The sequence below is a fragment of the Pelodiscus sinensis genome, chromosome 2 (assembly GCF_049634645.1).
Source record: "Pelodiscus sinensis isolate JC-2024 chromosome 2, ASM4963464v1, whole genome shotgun sequence".
In the NCBI taxonomy this organism is placed as follows: Eukaryota; Metazoa; Chordata; order Testudines; family Trionychidae; genus Pelodiscus; species Pelodiscus sinensis.
Genome location: NC_134712.1, coordinates 33,667,926 through 33,691,162, shown reverse-complemented (window position 1 = coordinate 33,691,162; position 23,237 = coordinate 33,667,926). Strand labels below are relative to the sequence as shown.

At 40.2% G+C, this 23,237-nt stretch overlaps 1 protein-coding gene across 1 annotated transcript in view; it reads left to right on the top strand.

Moving 5' to 3' along the window:
* DCAF13 (DDB1 and CUL4 associated factor 13) overlaps nucleotides 1–23,237 on the top strand; it is a 59,888-nt gene that overhangs the window by 9,208 nt on the left and 27,443 nt on the right. The window contains exons 3-8 of the mRNA XM_006122393.4: nucleotides 1–108; nucleotides 829–918; nucleotides 3,280–3,435; nucleotides 4,331–4,408; nucleotides 7,189–7,271; nucleotides 12,648–12,812. Coding sequence (XP_006122455.2) covers nucleotides 1–108; nucleotides 829–918; nucleotides 3,280–3,435; nucleotides 4,331–4,408; nucleotides 7,189–7,271; nucleotides 12,648–12,812 — 680 coding nt within the window. The remainder of the gene's footprint in view (nucleotides 109–828; nucleotides 919–3,279; nucleotides 3,436–4,330; nucleotides 4,409–7,188; nucleotides 7,272–12,647; nucleotides 12,813–23,237) is intronic.

Below are 23,237 nucleotides of genomic sequence, written 5' to 3'. Positions count from 1 at the left end.
GTTAAAATTTGGAACTTGACCAAGCGGGAATGTATCCGTACTTTACAAGCACATGAAGGCTTTGTACGAGGGATATGTGCGCGTTTTTGTGGTACTTCTTTCTTCACTGTAAGTATACTGTTGGTATGACCTGTAGAGCAATATTTCAAGGCATAATTGCATTGTTTGTTTTCCAGTCAGAAACTTACTGTAGTGAGGTGACAAGCTTCTCTGTTATAGAATGTTTAAAATGGCAATAGTTTTTAGGAATAGCTTCCACTAAACTCCATTTATATTGCAAACCAGACCTTTTCTGTCTCTAAACAAAAATATTTTGCTCTACAAGAAGTTTGTTAACCAATACTAGCAATTTTTTGGTATTTTTCTTTTAATGAGGGAAATTCAAGTTCTTTTACTTGTTGGTTTTGTATGTAAACCTGGATTCATTGAAAAACATGAATGGTTGCTATAATTGGTTGAATAATTAAATTAAAAAATGTTACATCAATAAAACTCCCTTTTGTTATTTTATATGAAATATGAGTTCAAGTGCACATAAACTGTGATAAAATATTAGCATTTGGTGTTCAAATGAAAACAGGAATAACATCTGATAGTGAATGAAGTACAGAGAACAGAGTGAGTTGATGGGTGTTCTTGTTAACAAAAATCCCTTATGTCCATCTACAACATTAAAACGTGTACCCACTGCTCTGAAGTAGACATGAGGAAGAAAAGAGAGGTTTCAAAAGTTGTATAATTTAGGAGCTTGATTTGTGTAAATAGAATAAATATGTGTTTAAATAATTGAAAGAGCTAGCTGTATACATTTTTCTCCAATACTTCCAGGTTGGTGATGATAAAACTATAAAGCACTGGAAAATAAATGGCCCAGAAAATGGGGAAGAAGAAGAACCACTGCATACAATTCTTGGAAAGGTATACAAACTTTGTTTTGGTTTCACACTTCTATTCTCTTGATGCAATTCCAAAGTATATTGTGTTACTACTTAAGTTACTTATGCGTGAACTAGTGGGATGGAAGCTGATTAATTATATATTTGGGATTTACATTTCTGCATCTGTTCCTGGCAATATTTATGCAGTCAGAGTGAATCTGGAAAAATTTTTTGTATGTGGACAGGATTTGTGTTTGAGGTGACTCTTGAATTACATCTCTCATTAACATTGCTATGAAGACAAGTCCTTAAAGTGCTCTGTTTAGCTTATACAAAAAAATTGAGATTACATTAATACGATGTGTAAGTTCCTTCATGGGGAGAAAATACCAAGTACTAAAGGGCTCTTTATTTTAGCAGAGAAAGGCATAGCAAGAACGGATGACTATATACTGAAGTCAGACAAATGAAAAATAGGAATTAGGACAGATTTTTAACTGTGAAGGAGGTTAACCATTAGAACAAACTACCTGTCCAAGTGATGGATTCTCCATCTCTTGATATCATCTTGTTGACTGGATGCTTTTCAGGAAGACAGACTTAGCCAAATACAAGTTATTCTTAGATAGGAGTTATTGGTATCAGCACTGGGTTAAATGGGTGAAATTATTATAGGTCATCAGACAGGAAGTCAGACTAGATGATGATGGTTTCTTCTGGCCTGCATCTATGAGATGTGATTGTGGTTTTATTTTAAGTATTAAAAGAAAGTTGGATATATGTCATCCTCCACCCAGTGCACATAGTTATTTGTATGTGATGTATAATAATTCTTTTCAAAATATTCTGAGCTTTAGAGAGAGTTAAAAATTAATTATGGGTAAAGCCATAAGGAAAATTGTTAACAGAAGATTCAGCTATACATATAGGAGACCTATTTGACTTAACTGCCTCTGGAAATCAACTAAATATTTTTAAGTTTTTTTCCTTCATATACATTTTAAATATGTTGTATTTCAGAGTAAAATGATCAGTCAGGCTGGTTTCAAACTGTCTGAGTGGCCTCTTAATATGGGTTTCACTATATAGCATCAAAGAAAATTTACAAAAAAGAACTTGCACACAGAAAATGAAAGGCTACAATATTCTTAAAATGGGTAAATATGAAAGATTGCAACATGTCTGTGCAGCAGGAGGCTACAGTTTGGTTATAAGAACGGCCGTACTAGGTCAGACCAAAGGTCCTTCTAGCCCAGTATCCTGTCTGCCGACAGTGGCCAACACCAGGTGCCCCAGAGAGGGTGGACCGAAGACAGTGATCAAGCAATTTGTCTCCTGCCATCTCTCTCCAGCCTCTGACAAACAGAGGCCAAGGACACCTCTGGCTAATAGCCTTTTATGGACCTAACCTCCATGAAATTATCTAGCTTCTCTTTAAACTCTGTTATAGTCCTAGCCTTCACAGCCTCCTCTGGCAAGGAGTTCCACAGGTTGACTACATGCTGTGTGAAGAAGCACTTTCTTTTATTAGTTTTAAACCTGCTCCCCATTAATTTCATTTGGTGTCCTCTAGTTCTTCTATTTAGGGAACTAATAAATAACTTTTCTTTATCGGCCCTCTCCATACCACTCATGATTTTATAGACCTCTATCATATCCCCCCTCAGTCTCCTCTTTTCTAAACTGAAAAGTCCCAGTCGCTTTAACCTCTCCTCATATGGGACCCGTTCCAAACCCCTAATCATTTTAGTTGCCCTTTTCTGAACCCTTTCCAAGGCCAAAATATCTTTTTTGAGGTGAGGAGACCACATCTGTACACCGTATTCAAGATGTGGGCGTACCATAGTTTTATACAGGGGCAGTAAGATATTCTGGGTCTTACTTTCTATCCCTTTCCTAATAATTCCTAGCATCCTATTTGCCTTTTTGACCGCTGCTGCACACTGCGTGGAAGTTTTCAGAGAACTGTCCACGATAACGCCAAGATCATAGCCAAATTAGCCCCCATCATACTGTACATATAGTTGGGGTTATTTTTCCCGATGTGCATTACTTTACACTTTAAATTTCATTTGCCATTTTGTTGCCCAATCACTCAGTTTGGTGAGATCTTCTTGGAGTCCCTCATAGTCTGCTTCTGTCTTCACTATCCTAAACAGTTTTGTATCATCTGCACTGCTTACCCCCTTTTCCAGATCATTTATGAATAAGTTGAAAAGGATTGGTCCCAGGACTGACCCTTGGGGGACACCACTAGTTACCCCCTCTCCAATCTGAAAATTTACCATCAGTAAATTTACCATAGTCATCAGTACTTTAAATAATAAATGTAAGAACTTGAAAAATTCATTATACAAAGATGAGTTGATCATTCTTGTAACTAAGTTTTTTGCCTTTATAGACTGTGTACACAGGAATTGATCACCATTGGAAGGAAGGTGTTTTTGCAACTTGTGGTCATCAAGTAGACATCTGGGATGAACAAAGGAGCAGTCCTGTGTGTTCTTTGGCATGGGGTGTTGATAGCATAAGCAGTGTTAAATTTAATCCCATTGAGGTAGTGTTTTCTTTATACATATTATATGTCAATGTATGATTTAATCAGTACAAGGACTACATTATGTTGATGTTCAGGGGTTCATATTAAACTTTGTTTGTTCCAAATTAAATTTCCCAGACAGCATTTTTAACACCTGATACATAGCTTTAAGTGGCAATATTGCCTGAATAGTTAATAGTGAAGGAGTTTACTGGATGTATCCATACTAAATCAGTGACCAACATGGTGTTGAGGGGAACATTTTTATTGACTGTAGTAAGTATTTTAAATACCCATTTTAAAAAGTTAATCGGTTAAATTATATAATTTTAATAATCCAACTGGTTAACTGTGGAGGGCTAGTGCAAAGCAGCTGGGCTGCTCCAGGCAGGGGCCCCTGTAGCTGCGGTTCTGCCGCTCAGTCCTCCATGGGAAGATTAACTGGTTACCAGTTAAGCATGCCTGTAAGGCTAATGCTTACCAGATAAACAGTTAACCTTTTACAGCCTTAGAATGTACCATGCTTTAGATTAGATGGTGTATATGTGAGAGTCCCGGGGGAAAATGGATGGGTTCTGATTTCTTGTTTGGCACAAAGTTATTTCTAAAATAGCCCTCAGATTCCCTGTGTAGGTACATAAAACTTTTGACACCAACATTTTTTGACAGAGAAAATTCAAGACTCTGTTCCTGGTCTGTGACTGCCTTTCTTCAGAGAGTTTTATTGAAATATCAAGAGTCATGTGTTAGAAAACAATGGCAATATCTGTACTTAAATTAGCAAAACAGCGTTGATTAGATATTTGGTATAAAATATATACTAATTGAAAATATCTACTCACTGTCCTATTTTTGGTTTGCTTTCATCACTTTAGAAAGTGGTACCTGATATAATGGCATAATTATTTTTTAGACCTATCTTTTGGGAAGCTGTGCTTCAGATAGAAATATTGTGCTGTATGACATGAGGCAATCAACTCCATTAAAGAAGGTAACTTTATTTTCTTTGTGTTTTTGTAAAGATTTGTTCATAAAAGATTGATAGCAGTTTTGGTAATTCAACACTTCAGTAGCATGTTCACATGGAAAGACCCCAGATAGTGTAAAGTTAGTTCTTGGCATAGGGCTTGTCTATATTTGTCACTTAAAAAAGAAAAAACATCTTTTTTGTATAAAAACTGGGAGTTATTGTCAATGAATTTTTGCAGTGAGACTCTGAAGTTTCACCACAAAAAGAAAACCACTTCCATGAGAGGTGTACAGCTCTTTCCAGCGATGCTTTTGTCGTGATGTGCAAGTGAAGAACTATTCTTCCCGTTCATAGAACTTTTAGCCTCCACAGGGTATTCCACAGTGCCTGGGTGACCGATTGCTGTAGCCAGAATCTCTACTGTCAGGTAAACTGAAGTCCGACCCATCTCCTGAAACTTTGAACTCTCCTTTCTATTTTCTTAGCAAGTGCACACTTATCGTTGCTCTCATCAGGGATGGAGGTGTTGCAAATGTAAATACTTTGACGCCTGTGACCCTAAGTTAGTACACAAACCAGTGCTTTTCTTTTACCAGTTCCGTATCACTGGTGAAACTGCTCTGCAAGTGTAGACATAGCCAGTAAGCATAGGGGATTTTGAATGAAATGGAAGTTCTTTGAGTGTGTTCTCTCTTTAATTTGAACCTTTTAACCTAATCTGGGGTTAAGATTTGGGGATTTAAACCATGCAAAGGGATAAAAAAGGGTCTTGTTTTCATATCAGATTGACTGTCATGCTCTCTCTATAACTTGTGCCCAGTCTGACACACATTGACAGTGAGTTTTAATTGATTTTGTTTAATGTAATGCTTCTACACCTAACTTTATTTTTCTTAGCAGAGGGGGAGGCAAAGTAACTTTTTTTTAACTCTTAAAAGATTTTCAGTCGAAAAGTAGACCCAATTTAGGCTGTACTGAAAAACTGAGCTTGCACACATTTATAAATGGAAATACATTTTTTTAGCTTGCTTGAGTTAAATACTGTAGTGTGATCAATACATTTCTACTTAACCGAATAAATATTTGTCAAATAATGTTTATATACATTGTTTTATACACACTTGTCTTTACAAAAATATTTTAGGCAAACCATTAAGTGCAAGATAATTCACAGTTGAGTATTTATGAACAGGTATTGTGGTTAATAGATTCAACAACTGACTCGTCTTGATGACAGTTGTGTTTGTATGGAAGCCCAGTATATACACCTATTGTGCCTTTTTTAAAATACTGGCCTTCTTTAGAATAGAAATCAATTAAAGCATCCAATACTTGTCACAATGAGATTCAATCCTTGATGTAGATTGCCTCTGGAAATTAGTGTTTTGTAGTGCAGAATCTGGACTTTCCTATTGAAATGGTCACACACAGAAATATGCTTCTAAACTTCAAGAGATCCATGATATTATAAATCTATAGCAGTATAGTAAGAACTGGGCTATACATTTATTTTTGTGGCTCTGGTGTAAACTGTGCAAAGTTCAATTACTGTCAGTTAGTTAAAAAGACCCTGAAATTTTTATCCACTAATAACAAGCTAAGAAGAAAGGGAGGGGGCAGGGAGAGTTGTATAGAATAAAAATTAAATACAAAACTTTGACTTGGATTACAGTTAACCTACTGAGTTGTGGAAATTCTGTTTGAATTGCTCACTTATTAATAAATTCTGTGTTATCTATTTAATATGTGGCAGGAAGAATCACTATGTTCAGATAACTCTTGTGATATCGTGGTTGGAAGCTCCATCCCTTGTACTTTCAGCAGAGACCAGAGTTAATCTATTATTAGATAACATTAGATTTTTTTCCTTGCCCCCAACAGTTTCCCAGCTGTCATGATCATTGCAGGACTCTACTTCAAGGTGGAAGAATAGAACATATGTCTTCCTAATACCTTTCATCCAATTGGCTATGAGCAAAGTGTGTGTGTTCTTCCTAGGGTAGCTGTCAGCTACATCCCTTGTACTTTAAGATGAAGCTGGTCTCTTCTGTGGCCATCTGGTTTCCACAAGCTCAGGATGCAAAATTCCTGACTGTTGAAGCAATTTACTGCCAGTGTCACAGGGCCCATTTTTTATTTGTATATCTACGGTATTATAATAATTGCACCCACCCAAAACTGCTAAGAACTTCTTAAAACTAATAAAGACATCATCAGTGGCCTGCAGAATTAATAAACAGTATTTTTTGACATAATACAAAGACATAATAAAGCGGGGGCGCGAGGAGTAGTTGCAGAAAGGACGGAGTCAGTATTAATTTGTTGTGGCTACTTAGCAAAGATTAATCCATTGCATCATTCCTCAAAGGTGACTTTTATGAGATAAATACATTGAATAGATAAGTAGACTTTAAACTGTGAAGTTCCTGTTTGCAGCATGGAAGAAGTGGGTCTTCAGGAAGGCATTTAAAACTAGCTCAATGGACCAGCTCAGGAATGGTATTCCCTGCACATGACATAGCCCTTCTGCGTGACACCTCTCTACAGAGAACTTTAATTGCAGTATAGTCTGAAGGAAAGATCTCCTAATTTAAGATAGAAAGTCCTGAGTCCTAATCCTTGCACTGCGACTTAAATGCTCTGTGGCCTCAGGTATGGGACTTCACCTTTCTGCTTCGGTTTCTGCATCTGAGAATGGAATTGTTTACCTGGTTTCCAAATATATTGGGAGATTTAGTGCGTTAGGAGAATGGCCACTATTTATTACTTATAACAATGTAATAATATGCAACTTTTCTCAGGTTATCTTGGACATGAGGACAAATACACTCTGTTGGAACCCCATGGAAGCTTTTATTTTCACTTCAGCAAATGAGGACCATAAGTAAGCATGATTTCACTTTTTAATTGTCCCTGTTAGTTTATTTACCTAAATCTTACTAGTTCATCCTTATTCTACAATATTTTTATAAAGTCACTTTTCATGTTTGATTCACTTAAATATATGACTAATTAGAGAATTATACGTTTTGTTGTTTTTAAAACTTGTATTAAATAGAATGTCACATTTTCCCTATGAAACAATAGCTGGAATTAATACACTGTCTTTTACTAAAAATTAGCCATCATTTTGTTCTCCAGTGGCTTAGCGCAGCAGTCCTTATTTGGCATTAGTCAGTGAGAGAGTTGAAAAACTGCATGACTTGTACCCTACATTTACAAGCACATACTAAGGAGGGCTGTGGGACTATGTATGCACAAGCTACTGTTGTACAGGCAGTCACCGGGTTACGTACAAGATAGGGACTGTAGGTTTGTTCTTAAGTTGAATCTGTATGTAAGTCAGAACTGGCGTCCAGATTCAGCTGCTGCTGAAACTGACCGCCAGTTCCGACTTACATACAGAATCAACTTAAGAACCCCAAGCGTCCCCAAGACAGCTGCTGCTGAAACTAATCAGCAGCTGATTCCAGGAAGCCTGGGGAAGAGCAACTCTGCCTCGGGCTTCCTGTAGTCAGCGCTGGTCAGTTTCAGCAGCAGCTGACTTGGGGACGCCTGGGGCAGAGCAGCTGGGGTGCTGCTGGATTGCTCCAGTAGCGCCGCTCCTCGGCGCTACTGGACCAACCCAGCAACACCCCATCTGCTCTGCCCCAGGCGTCCTGATTCAGCCGCTGCTGAAACTGACCAGCGCTGACTACAGGAAGCCCGAGGCAGAGTTGCGGCTGAATTAGGACGCCTGGGGCAGAGCAGCTGGGGTGCTGCCGGGTTGGTCCAGTAGCACCCAGAGCGGCGCTGTGGGACCAACCGGCAGCACCCCAGCTGCTCTGCCACAGGCGTCCGGAGAAAAGCCTAGTCTGCTGGGGGAGAGGAGGGGGGCGTACTAGCTGCGCGCCCCCCCCCCCCAGCAGACCAGGAAGATGCGGGCGGCGGACCGAGACACGCCGTGGTCCCGCCGCCTGGGTCCTCCGCAGCTTTGCTCGCAGTCTCCCTGTCTGCTGGAGACCAGCAGACCAGGGAGACCGGGAGCAAAGCCTCTGAGGACGCCAGCAGTGGGACAGCCGCGGGGCGTCTGGGCTGTCCCGCTGCCCGAGCCCCTCCGCAGCTTTGCTCCGCGTCTTCCTGGTCTGCAGACCAGGGAGACGCGGAGAAAGCCCCGGAGTACATGGGCGGCAGGACCGCAAGGTCCCACAGTCCGTGTCCTCCGGGGCGAGCCCCGTTCGTAACTGTGGATCCGACATAAGTCGGATCCGCGTAAGTCGGGGACTGCCTGTACTTCCAACTTTCTTTCTCTAACTAAATCTGTTGTTCCTATATTAACAAGATTTGTCTGTCCTTGATTGCCTGTATTATTTATCTGCACTAAAAGTTATGCGTGATCGTCAAAATGAGAGGGACTCTGTCTGTAGGAAGAGGAAATGGGGATATAAAATAGCAGTTCTTGAGTCATTGTTTTAGCTCACAATAAGAAAAAGTGAATAGATATAAGCATAACCGACAATGGCGCTTGGAAATTAAACATCGATTATTCAGCCACTGGCAATGGAAGTGGTTTTTTTTTTTTTTAAACTTACCAGCGCTCATGAATCCTGCCACAGTGTGCTAATCAGCTATTTTGGCATGAATATTTAAAAAAAAAAAATCCCCTTCTTGATATGTTTCACAAAAAGTTTTAGTACTTATCCTTTGGTAGCTTTTCCTGTCTCCCAAAAGCACTGTTTTATTTTTGGAAGGCACTGGCCACTTGAGTGGTTAATATGATGTCGGAAAAAGCCTTCTCTCTCTCTATTGGTGGTTAAACCCAGAAGCACTCCAGATATACTTCATACCTTTCTTTCCAATGAGCCAGGAGTCCAATAACAGAGATCACTGCTTTCTTCCAGAATGTATTAATGTAGTTATTCTTCTTGAGAATTCTTTTCCAAAGACTTGGTAACTGGCCATGTCCTTGAAAAGGGGCATATATTGGATGTTTTGTTCCATCCTTATTTGGTGATGAAGTAAGGCCTTCTAAGCAGCTTAGTACAACTCTTCACTTGTAGCACCACTCAAGTGAACAAATCTTTGCAAAGTTGGCACCACTATTCATTCCTCTAATTTGTGTTTTAAAAATAAAGCAGGTAACAATTCTTGTGTACTGTTGTACATCTTCAACACTTTGTACAAGCTTTAGTTAATTAAATGGTGGAACAGCAGATGTGAGTGGGAGAATTATGAGAAGTGGTGGCTGCCAGTATATATATTTAAAAAAAAAAAGACTTTATCAGATTAATTCGTTATCTATTCAGCTATAGTGGAGAGAGTGAACATTGTAGATTAAGAATGTTAAAAAGTGTGTTTTGGAGGTTTTATTTGTAAATGCGTGGCCGTTGCAATTTTCAGTATTTACATGTTTCCGCATGAGGGGTGGAGCAGGTGGCTCTATGGGAGCTGGTGCATGTGGGGAGCCAGCTTTCCCTGATGCAGAGGCAAGGGGGTAGGGCGGGAGCCAGTACTCGCAGGGAGCTGCCTGGCCCCTTTTTCCTTGCTGGTACAGACGCAGCAGTGTGGGGGGGGAGGAAGGTGGAGCCACATGTAACTGTTTATCCATGTATCCTAATACATCCCTATTATAGAATGTTAGTCACAACAAATGTTCTGTATCATTGTGAATAAAGCACCCTCGAATGCTGGTGCTATGCATTTTTATAATTCACTTAGTGAGTTCAGGTTGCCATATATCATTGTTAGGTTCTCTCTGTGAAGAGGTCTGTCTTTTATATGTGAAAGAGCATTCTTAGGGCTTGAATACAAAGTAAATTCACACCCTACCTTAATCTAAATTAAAAGTACAGTAGTTCTTCCAGAATAACTCTGTGTAGACAAGCCCTTTACTAATTTCTCAAACCCATTTAGGCAGTGGTTGAAAAAATCTGCTTGCTCATTCTTTTGGGGAACTTTCCCTGGTGACTGGGGAGGCGTAAGCCAACTTCTGCATAACTGCCTTTTTTTTTTTAGTTCCAAATATAAACTAAGCTTGTGTTGGCAGAGCTGCAGTGCCTCTGCTCCTGCTACCTTTTTCAAGCAGCAACAGAATTAAATTAACAAGATTGTTCATTTTTACTGATACTATTCTGAACTTGCAATTCAACTAATTTCCTGCTGTTGTTGTATGTATTAAAGCAGCACTTGGAGTGAACAAAATGCTACACAAAGATTTAGGCAGACAGCCCCTGTTGCATACTATTTTCATTCAAGAAAAGCTCTTTTTAAAGGAAGTTTGTGTGGGGAAGAGAGGCTGGGTGATGCAGTGTTACAAGATGCCTCTATCTGCACATATATATTGAAAACACAAACTAATTATCCCAATTCCAGCTCTGGCTAGTCATTAATGTCTGGTTTCTTACAGGTGACATGGTTAAAAGGGGTTTTGAGTAGGCATTTGAATTAGGAGTTGCTTTTAAGCTGGCTTAAAAGCCGGTTCCCCTCCAGCACCATTTGCAGGAGGTAGAGGCACAGCAGAAACAGCATGAGCAGGGTCTGAAGCAATCCCTGCTTGCGCCACTTCTGCAGAAATTCTACTTTTAAAATGTACAAGAGCCCTGCCAGGTCTCTTGTACATTTCAAAGTCTCAGGTGCCACAGGGAGTATGGGGCCAGAGAGGTCCCCTGCTGATCCCACACTCCCTGTGGGGCTTCCTTTTGAAATGTACAAGATCTCCACTGGGGCTGTACATTTCAAAAGGAATCCCCACGCTCCCTGAGGGGCTTCCGTTTTTGAACTCTAGCAAGAGCCCGGCAGGGCTTTTGCTGCAGTTCAAAGGTGGAGGCGCCCTTATACACTAATTGATGGAAATCCCATCGACTGTTTGATTAATTAGTTAATCTAAGTTTAACACGCCTAGTGGAGAGTTTGTGCTATGTGTCCTGTCCTAACTCTTAAATGGATTGATGGTGCCTGCAAGTCTGAGAAACTGGGCTGAGGGGAGCAGATTGCAAAGGGGTAGGTTGGGGAAAGTGGGTGGGTGGGTGCTGGCATCTTTGCAGTCAGGTGGAGTTGGTGGGGCTGTTGGTTTGGGGTGTCTCCCTGACCGACTTTCTGCAGTTCAGATTGCAATCCTCTCTGTTTTGGTTGGAGGAGGGGCGAGAGAGGGGAGAAGCAGGCTGCATGGGTGGGTGTGCGCATGCTGGGATATTTGCATGATTATATTTCAAACAAAGCTTACGTAGTTGTTAATGGCTTTAGGTAAGAAAGAAAAAGATACTTTAAGAGAACTTTTTTGGAGAGTTGTAGATTCTAAAACTGATCTGAATGATTTTTTTTAATCCTGTGTTACTAATTAATACTTGGTAAATTGTATTGCATTAAGGCTGGATCTCTGCTATGTGGTAGAGTTCTAGCTCTTTTCAGTCAGGAGTAGCAAGTACTAGGTGCAATGCTATTTGTTTTGTAGGACAAAACCTGATTTGCAAGCTCTTTGAAACATGCATCTGTCAACAACCCTCATGCCATGTGTTAATTTGCACTGGGGTTTCTACTCTTTGAGTTAGTAACACACAGAAGGTGAAAGTTTCAAACCAGGAAAATTTTTATGTTTTTACCGGTCTGTTTCACTTGTTCTTGTATAGCTTGGAATCTAAACATTCCCCAGAGAAACTGTATAAGCCTGAGTGAATGCCTTTTACTCTCCTTTCCAGTATCAGTAAATATTGTATTAGTATTTGCAAGAAGAGCATGACTATTTCTAGTTGACTCAAATCATAGAATCATAGAATAATAGGACTGGAAGGGACCTCAAGAGGTCATCGAGTCCAGCCCCCCGCCCTCAAGGCAGGACCAAGCTCCACCTACACCATCCCTGACAGATGTCTATCTAACCTGTTCTTAAATATCTCCAGAGAGGGAGATTCCACCACCTCCCTTGGCAATTTATTCCAATATTTGACCACCCTGACAGTTAGGAAAGATTTGTTTAACATCAAAGATTTGTTTAACATCTTAAGCTGAGCTATGTGTGGTTAATATGCATTTTGGTGTGTTTACTAGCTTGAGTTGTTAGAAAGAATGATGATACATGTACTGCAAGATTAATGTTAATTTTCTTTTTACTTAATTTCATGTTAAATATCATCATAAGCATTGTTCCTTGTTAAACTATCCCTTGTTTTAATACACTCCCTCAATATTGGTATTGCACATAAGAAATTTCAACTGCCCAAAAGAAAATTAAAGCATGGTGTCGTCTTAAATAGTGAATGTTTTTTATTTTTTAATTTTTTTACAGCTTATATACATTTGATATGCGCTTTCTGGAATCACCTGTCATGGTTCACATGGATCATGTATCTGCAATTCTTGATGTGGATTACTCCCCCACTGGGAAAGAGTTTGTGTCTGCCAGCTTTGATAAATCTATTCGCATTTTTCCTGTAGACAAAGGTCACAGCAGGTTAGTGACTTTTTTTTTTCAGGTCTATCTCTTGGGTCTCTTCCCCTACAAAGATGCTTAGCTCTCTATTGATTATACAGATTAATGATTCCCATTGCATACCTTTCAACATAGGAATGAATGTAAATAATAAATCATCTACATGTTTATTAAATGTTTGATGGAAACTACTATTTAATTAATAGTAAATTTTATATTCTAGTTTTGGGTTAAAAATATAAGTGGAATCAAGGATTAATTTTTCTAGCCTTTTAAATCATGTGGTTTCTCTTCTCATTGATATTTCTGGTAGTAAGGTGCCATGGGCAGAAATAATAGTCTAAGTGAATAGTCTAAGAGTATTTCATGTGGAACAAATACCCAGGAGACATCACATCATGAAATAAAGAAGTGTAAGCCGCCTATGTTACTTCCTTGCCAAGCAATATATTTGTTGCTAGCACACCTTTGATTTCTGCTCTCACCTCAGACCTCTACTGCTTTCCAGATATGTCTGTCTTTGAGTATCAATTCTGAATTATAATTCCTCAGTGTATTAGTTTGCATTTATCCCAGCCAAATCTCATTTTATTTCCTGCCTTTATTTCTAATCTGTGTAAGTCACTTTGTATTATGTCTCTGTTATCACTGATGTGTGCAGCACCCAAGGGTTTGTAGCATTTGTCTTTTAGGGGCTGTATTTTTCCTCCTTTGAATGATTACATATAATCAGAAATAAAAGATTCCTGGGAAGGCATTTTGGACACTTCTCCTATCTAGTTCATTTCCAATTACTACCTTTTTGTCCAGGCTTCTTTAACCAGGGGTTTTATCTATGTGAGAGTGTTTGTATAAAAAAAAAATAAGATTTTTTTACGTAAGTTTTCATAAAGCAGCATATTAACTACTGCACAAGTTTAGATTTCATCCTCCGTATACTCCTTTCATTATTTTTTCAACTGGATCAAAATCAAAGAAAGTTGTCAGGTTTGCCTGGCATCATTTGTTCTCCGGAAACCTGTTCTGTTTTGTTTGTGTGTAGTTCCATTATTCTTTACTGCTATAGGTTCTTCCTATTTTGTGTTCTTGCTGCTTTATTTTACTACAGAAGTCTTGCCAAATAGCATTTTCAAGACTTACTCTTTTTTTAAAGATGTCTTTTCTCAAAAGTAGTTGCCAGCGGTTTAACTTTATTAATTATTTCCTCTAGGATGTTGGGGTGAATGTTAACAAGCTTATTATGGGGAGTCTGTTTTATTGACAACTTTGTTAACATCTTCTCCAAATTGTTCATTTGCCCCTTTATCTTATTATAGGCCAGCTTTCTTTCGCTCAGGGTTCTTGATAACTAATCAGTGGTGGAATTGTATTGCAGATAGTAATAGAGATGTAGCTGTGTTAGTCTAGTCTAGCTGAAACAAAAAACAGGACTATGTAGCACTTTAAAGACTAACAAGATGGTTTATTAGGTGATGAGCTTTCATGGGCCAGACCCACTTCCTCAGATCAAATTGTGGAAGAAAATAGGCATGACCATATATACCAAAGGGATACAATCAAAAAAAGTAAACACATATAAAAAGGACAAATCAAATTGACACTTTACGCCGGGGTCTTAATAAAGACGCTAATTACCCTACCCATTACAAAGATAGCTTCCCCAATTATCACCTCTAATATCATTACCTCCCAGACATTTATTTCCCCTTCCCCCATCCTCCCTCTGTTCTGAAATTTGATTTGTCATGCCTATTTTCTTCCACAATTTGATCTGAGGAAGTGGGTCTGGCCCACGAAAGCTCATCACCTAATAAACCATCTTGTTAGTCTAAAGTGCTACATAGTCCTGGTTTTTTTTGTATTGCAGATGCACACTGTAATTCCCTGACTGTTTTTTAAATTTTTATATTGCTAAGCTAAGTGGTAGTAGCTGTTCCTCTTATATGTATGTTTGTTTGTTTTTTTTATAGAAGTTAATATAAAAAAGTGGATATCAAGAGAGAGGCAATTGCCTTTGTGATACATTAGTCAGTTAATATCCCTATTCAATCCTCAGTTGATCGTACAGATAGGACCTTACTGGTCTGGCACCCTTGGGACCTGAGCGATCCTGGATGAGGGAATTTGCCAGACCAGGGAAGGTCCCCTGCTGCCTACCTCCAGTTGGGCGACACAGGTGTCCTGGTCCCGCTGTCATAATTGCTGTTCTGGCCCCACTGTTGGCACGGCGGCATGCAGCCCCAATTGGGTTGCCGTTGCCACAGATGGGCTACCCATGCTGGGCTGCTGTGGCTCGGCCTTGCCGTCAGGCCATGGATGTTGCCCGATGAGAGAGTCCCAGTTTAGGGAGGTGTAACCTGTATTGAATTCTTCGGATTGAATAAGGATCTTAACTGGTTAACGTGCTACAAAGGCAATTTCCCCTCTCTTGATATGTACGTTTCCACATCAGCTGCTATGAATGAACCATTTTCACCCTGACTTCGTTAACCTCATATACATAAGTACCCTCTTTCTTTTGGTGTCCTTATATACACTCATGCCTCTATAAACTTCACTCCAGTTCATTTGATGACGTGTTTTACCCATGAAAGCTTATTCCCTAATAAATCTGTTGGTCTCTAAGGCTTACGCCTACATTGCAGTGCCCATTATTTCAAAATATAATTGGCTCACTATTCTGATGTCCCTGTAAAGCTCATTCAATGAGAAGTAAGCAGCCAAAATGAGTAGGGGGCTAGAGCACATGGCCTATGAGGAGATGCTGAGGGATTTATGCTTATTTAGTCTGCAGAAGAGAGTAGTGAGGTGTGATTTGTTAGCAGCTTCCTGAAGGGAGGTTCCAAAGAGGATGGAGAGAGGCTATACTCAGTAGTGACTGATGGCAGAACAAGGAGCAATGGTCTCAAGTTACAGTGGGGGAGGTATAGGTTGGATATTAGGAAAAACTATTTCACTAGGAGGGTGGTGAAGGACTGAAATGGGTTACCTAGGGAGGTGGTGGAATCTCCATCCCTAGAGGTTAAGTCTTGGCTTGACAAAGCCCTGGCTGGGTTGATTTAGTTGGGATTGGTCCTGCTTTCGGCAGGGGGCTGGACTTGATGACCTCCTGAGGTCTCTTCCAGCACTATGGTTCTATGATTTTGAGACATTTTGTAATAGTGATTTATTTCAAAATAAGTGCTGTGTAGACAGCGCCAAATTTCAAAATAAGCTATTTCGAAATTGATTTGAGGTAAGCTGTGTAATTTGTGTAGCTCAAATAGCATAGCTTATTTCAAGCTACGGGTACAGTGTATACAAACATACCCTAAGGTGCCAGAGGACTCGTTTTCATAGCTACAGACTAACACGGCTACCCCCCTGAGACTGTACTTACTCTTTGCAAGCCCATACTGAAGCCTGTACCACTTTACTTACACTAGAATTATTACCCATGCTCAGGGTTTGCCGAACCACGGCGAGTCCTGCTTGCCAGCTGCGCTGTCCGGCGATCTGCGCATGCGCAGATAGCCCAAACCCAGCTCTTCCGGGTTGCATTATTTGTTGAGCCTTGCCCATGCTAACTAAATTAAAATTGCTATAGATTATGTCTATCCCACATGCTTTCTCTCCTAAATGGGAGAAGAGCCTTTTGTGGAAGACCTTACATGTTCTGAGGAAGCTGTAAGCACTCTCATTGGTGTTCTCAAATTCAGCCTTGAAGATACACGTCCTTAAATGTGTACACAACTCCCGCAAATGTACACAGATATGAAAAGGCAAATTTTATGGCCAGACTCTAAGGTGATGTAAATTGGTGCAATTCCTTTGAAGTTTATGGTACTGTGTTTACACAAGGGCTACCTCTACATTACAAGGTTTTTGTGCAAAACCAGTGGTTTTTGCACAAAAACTTGGGGAGCATTCACACCTCAAATAAGCTCTTGCGCAATTAAATGGGCAGTTACATGGCAGGACAGGGGACTTTTCCCACCATAGGTAAACCATTTTTTCCGAGGCATAACTGCTTTTAGAGCTACAGCTATTGTGCATGAAGTCAAGAAGCCCCTATGGAAAAAAGCACAGGTGCTCTGATGGCCATTCTGTAAATGGATATCAGAACTTTTTTGCGCTTTTGCAATGTGCTTTGAGATGTGGATGTGCTCTTGTGTGAGAAGCTTTTGCGCAAAAGTTCTAGCACAATAGTCTTCTTGCGCAAGAAGCCTGTAGTGTAGATGTAGCCAAGGTGAGGTTGTAGCCCTTGATAGATGATATTTAACTTTGTATAGTTCTTGACCAGTGTTTCCTCTAACATTTTCTATGCTTGGTTGGGTTGAATTTTCTTTTGGGTGGGTTGAAATTTCTTATGTGCAACACTAGTATTGAGGTAGTGTGTGGATGTGCACCACCCACCCCTTCTTTTCACCAATACACACACACACACACACACACACACACACACACACACACACACACACACACACACACACACACATTTTAATCAATCCATATGCATGAAAGAAAATATATTAAAACAAGACACCAGTGTCTAGTTGCTGAGAGATACCCTTAGTGCTGTGGTTCTCAACTGGTGGTCCATGGAGACTTTTTCAGTGGTCCGCAGGAACATTGCCCAAAGCCACACGGCGTGAGCAGGCACTGCCATTAGGCTGTTTTACGCCGTGTTCACACACATGCGGCGCATCATCCATAGAGTCACCTAGGACGCAACCGCATTGTGTTGCCAGTGACTTCTGTCTGAGGCTCTGAGTGTCAGTGTAGCAGCCGCTGTCATGCTGAGCAGTTGCTGTGTCATTCGTCCTGTGCTACATGTGCTGTTTTACAGGTATGGTGTAGTTTGTTGTTAATGTCAATGACAGGAAGAAATGTCAAGCGCAAGTATTCGGAGGACTACAACAAATTTGGCTTCACTTGTCAAGAAAAAGGAGGTGTGGATTTGCCACAATGTATTATTTGTTTCAAAGTCTTGGGGAATGACTCAATGAAGCCGACTAAGCTGAAACTCCATCTTGAGAAGTGTCACCCCAACTTGTTGCAAAAGTATGAAGATTATTTTGAGCGGCGGTTATCAGGTCTGAAATGAACATAACATAAGAGCATAAGAACGGCCGTACTGGGTCAGACCAAAGGTCCATCTAGCCCAGTATCCTGTCTACCGACAGTGGCCAGCACCAGGTGCCCCAGAGAGGGTGGACCGAAGACAATGATCAAGCGATTTGTCTCCTGCCATCCCTCTCTAGCCTCTGACAAACAGAGGCCAAGGACACCATTTTTATCCCTTGGCTAATAGCCTTTTATGGACCTAACCTCCATGAATTTATCCAGCTTCTCTTTAAACTCTATTATAGTCCCAGCCTTCACAGCCTCCTCTGGCAAGGAGTTCCACAGGTTGACTACATGCTGTGTGAAGAAGAACTTTCTTTTATTAGTTTTAAACCTGCTACCCATTAATTTCATTTGGTGTCCTCTAGTTCTTCTATTATGGGAACTAATAAATAACTTTTCTTTATCGGCCCTCTCCATACCATTCATGATTTTATAGACCTCTATCATATCCCCCCTCAGTCTCCTCTTTTCTAAACTGAAAAGTCCCAGTCATTTTAACCTCTCCTCATATGGGACCCGTTCCAAACCCCTAATCATTTTAGTTGCCCTTTTCTGAACCCTTTCCAAGGCCAAAATATCTTTTTTGAGGTGAGGAGACCACATCTGTACACCGTATTCAAGATGTGGGCGTACCATAGTGCAAAAGAGATGGTGCGGCTTGTTGTTGGCGAGGAAGCAGCAAGGAAGCTGAATGATATATCTGTCTCTAGTGACATAGTATCAAGACGGATAAATGAGATATCCCAGAACATCAGTGAACAAGTTGTGGATGAAATAAGGAAGTCTCCATTGTTTGCCGTACAATTGGATGAATCGACTGACGTCGCATTGTGCCCTCAGCTATTGGTGTTCACACGATACATGGTTGAAGGAGACTTCAAAGACGAGTTTCTTTTTTGTAAGACTCTTGATACCACGACACAGGCTTAGGATGTGATGGAAATTGTTAATTTCTTTGAAGTACTTGGTCTGGATTGGGTAAATCTTGTGGGTGTCACCACGGATGGTGCACCTGCCATGCTGGGCTCAAGATCGGGCTTCCAAACACTGGTGAAACAGCATGCTTCAATGGTAACCGGAGTTCATTGCTTCATTCATAGGGAAGCTTTGGCATCAAAAACATTGCCTGATCAACTGAACACCATTTTCAAAGGGTTGGTGAAAGTGGTGAATCACATCAAATAATTGGCTCTGAACACAGACCGGTCAGTTTAACGTCTGTCCCAGGGAAGATAATGGAGCAGGTAATTAAGGAAATCATATGCAAACACTTGGAAGGTAATAAAGTGATAGGGAATAGCCAGCATGGGTTTGTGAAGAACAAGTCATGCCAAACTAATCTGATAGCTTTCTTTGATAAGATAACGAGCCTTGTGGATAAGGGAGAAGCGGTGGATGTCATATACCTAGACTTTAGTAAGGCATTTGATACGGTCTCGCATGATATTCTTATCGATAAACTAGGCAAATATAACTTAGATAGGGCCACGATAAGGTGGGTGCATAATTGGCTGGATAACCGTAGTCAGAGAGTTGTTGTTAATGGTTCTAAATCCTGCTGGAAAGGGATAACAAGTGGAGTTCCTCAAGGGTTTGTTTTGGGACCCGTACTGTTCAATATCTTCATCAATGATGTAGATATTGGGATAGAGAGTACGCTTATTAAGTTTGCAGATGATACCAAACTGGGTGGGGTTGCAACTTCTTTGGAGGATAGGGACATAATTCAAAATGACCTTAGCAAGTTAGAGAAATGGTCAGAGGTAAACAGGATGAGGTTTAATAAAGAGAAATGCAAAGTGCTCCACTTAGGAAGGAACAATCAGTTCCATACATACAAGATGGGAAGCTACTGTCTAGGAAGGAGCATGGCGGAAAGGGATCTAGGGGTCATAGTGGACCACAAGTTGAATATGAGCCAACAGTGTGATGCTGTTGCAAAAAAAGCAAATATGATTCTAGGTTGTATCAACAGGTGTGTTGTAAGCAAAACTCGTGAAGTCATTCTGCCGCTCTACTCTGCACTAGTTAGGCCTCAGCTGGAGTACTGTGTCCAGTTCTGGGCGCCACATTTCAAGAAAGATGTGGAGAAATTGGAAAGGGTACAGAGAAGAGCGACAAGAATGATTAAAGGTCTAGAGAACATGACCTATGAAGCCAGGCTTCATGAACTGGGCTTGTTTAGTTTGGAAAAAAGAGGATTAAGGGGGGACATGATAGCGGTTTTCAAATATCTAAAAGGGTGTCACAAGGAGGAAGGCGAAAATTTGTTCCTCTTGGTTTCTGAGGACAAGGACAAGGAGTAATGGGCTTAAAGTGCAGCAGGGGAGGTTTAGATTGGACATTAGGAAAAAATTCCTAACTGTCAGGGTGGTCAAATATTGGAATAAATTGCCAAGGGAGGTGGTGGAATCTCCCTCTCTGGAGATATTTAAGAACAGGTTAGATAGACATCTGTCAGGGATGGTGTAGACGGAGCTTGATCCTGCCTTGAGGGCGGGGGGCTGGACTCGATGACCTCTCGAGGTCCCTTCCAGTCCTATTATTCTATGATTCTATGAACACCAAGCTGTTCAAAAGATTTTGCCTGGACATGGGCTCTGACTTTGATGTGTTGCTGTTCTACACTTCTGTATGGTGGTTGTCAGCAGGGAACGTACTCAGCAGAGTTTTTCAATTGAGAGAGGAGTTGGATTTATTTCTCTAGGCTCAAGGGAAAGAGGAATTCCAAAATGTGCTGACGCAGTCAAATTTAGAACTTGCGTATCTTGTCGATATTTTTGGAATCTTGAACAAACTGAATCTTCAGCTGCAAGGGAAAGGTGCAAATCTGTTCTCTCACCAAAGCATCATCAAGGCTTTTCTTGACATATTGGAACTCTGGATTGTAAGAGTCGAAGGCAATAATTTGGTTCAATTTCCATATGTGGATGCCATGGTCGGGGGGGAAAAGGAAGCCATTTGGACGCTAATTTTCGATCATTTACGGAAGCTACAAGACGAATTGCAACGATACTTTCCGGAGGTGGACAGGACAAGGGATGGATTATCTTTCATCAGGAATCCTTTTACAACAGATGTTAATAGTGTTCCAGAGGATCTGCAGGAGGAATTCTTGGATCTGAAAAATGATTTTGCAGCTCAAGATGTGTACCAGCATGGGAGTTACCCAAATCTGTTAGCACATGCAGTCAGATTTCTTTTGCCATTTGCATCAACTTATATGTGTGAGACTGGATTTTCGTGTTTGTTGCATGTTAAGCCCAAACAGAGGAATCGGCTTGCAGTGGATTATCAAGTACCACTCCAAACATTGAAAAGTTTGTCAGTGAGAAGAGGATCCAAAAATCTGTTAGTAAGAAATAAATTTCAAACCAAAATGTTCATTGTCTGCTCTTTTTTTATCATGTCTCAAAAAGGAGGTGGTCCATGAAAATTTTTTTATTGACCTGGTGGTCCGTGAACTGAAACGAGTTGAGAGCCACTGCCTTAGTGACTACAGAGGTGCTATACAAAGGTAGGGTATCAGCCTTCTTCCACTCAAGGAAGAGTAGAAGCCCCATATTAACATATGACTTCAGGGTTTGTACACATTTGCATGTTTCAAAGAGCTTGCAAATAAGTTTTATAATACAAAACTAGCATCACACCTAGTACTTGCTACTTCTGACTGATAAAAGCCAGAACTCTGCCACGTAGCAAAGATCTGGTCTTAATGCAATTCAGTTTACCATGTATTAATTAGTAACACAGGATTATAAAAAATCATTAAAATCAGAGTTTTAGATATCTGCAAAACTCCAAAAAAAAAATTCTGTAGAAAGAATATTTTTCTTTCTTAAACCACTAACACCTATGTAAACTTTGTGTGAAATATAATCATGCAAATGTCCTCCTAGCACATGTCCCATGCAGCCTGCTTTTTTCCCCCCCTCCCTCAAACCCAACCTAATAGAGAGGACTGCAGTGAGTCAGGACACCCCAACAAACAGTCCCCTGCCTCCACCTCACTGCACAGATGCCAGCACCCACCTACGCCTTCTTTTCCCCACCTACCCCATGCAGCCAGCTCCTTACCTCCCGCTTCCTAGCCCAGGAGGGTTGAAGAGACTGTTGTGTTTCTGCCTGTCTCTCTCTCCTCTGGCAGATGGAACTCTTCAAGCTCTCCTCTCTTCTGACTTCCCCCAAGCCAATTAATTAATTACTTCCTCCCTCCCACTGGCCACTTATTACCTGCTTATCTCATCTGCATTTCTGCTCTGGGAGCTCTTCAGTTCAGCTCCTCGCCAGTCAGCTGAGCTCCCTGCCTGCACGAGAAGCATTGAACCTCTGGGTGGGGCTCAGAAAATAGCTGTGCAGTTGCATAGCCATGTAGCTTTGAGGGAACTTTGTTCTCGACTTACTGTTTTACATACCCAGTAGTTTGGATTTTAATGGAGGCATCTTGGTTCAGTGTTTTGGATGATGCAATGAGTCTCAAGACCTAGACATAATCTTGGCTCTGCAATTGCTTTCCTGTGTAGCTAGATTAAACCACTTAACTTCTGTGTGCCTAAGGGCTTATCTATGTTTGGAGCTATTCGGGAATACCCCCATTTGTTGTTTTAATTCTGTAGTAAGTGTGCCTTGATGTATTTTAATCTAGCCCAATGGATTAAGTGAAACAGGAAAAAAAAAGGCACTTTTACTTTGGAGTGTGTTTACAAATGGATCTGGTCCAGAATAGCTGTTGTGCCTTAAAATCATACCCTAACTTAATTTGAATTATTTTTTTAAGCATAGATAGCATTTATTTTGACAGTTCTAAAATAGCAATAATGGTACTTAGCCACTACTGTAATGTATTTTGGGCCTGATCTAAAGTCCACTTAGGTCACTAGATTCCCCCTTTTTTGTATAAAAGGCACTATAAGTGTTAAAACTATTTTTATCTGTTTTTTTTGTTTAATTATCAAATATGGATTTAAATACTAAAAAAGTTAGTTTGAAGGTTAAAACATGAAGTTTGACTAAATGTTCATTGTTAAATTATAGAACATTGATACATATAAGACATAGTACAACTTTGTTAAATTATTTATGTATCTGAAATAGATTTATTGCTCTGTGTAAATGTTATTGATCCACTTGTTCGCTTAGTAAATATTGAATGAAATCCAAATTGAAGTTTGTTTTCAATGTAACATTTAGACATTTTCACTCATAAGTTAGCTGAAAGATCAAGTTTGTTGAACAAAAAAAAATGGAGCATTTCTGAAGGTTGGCACTGATTTATTTTTCAACTGTAGCTAGTAATGTTGAAGGAAAGGTTGATTTGTTAGTCTGCAGAAATTGATT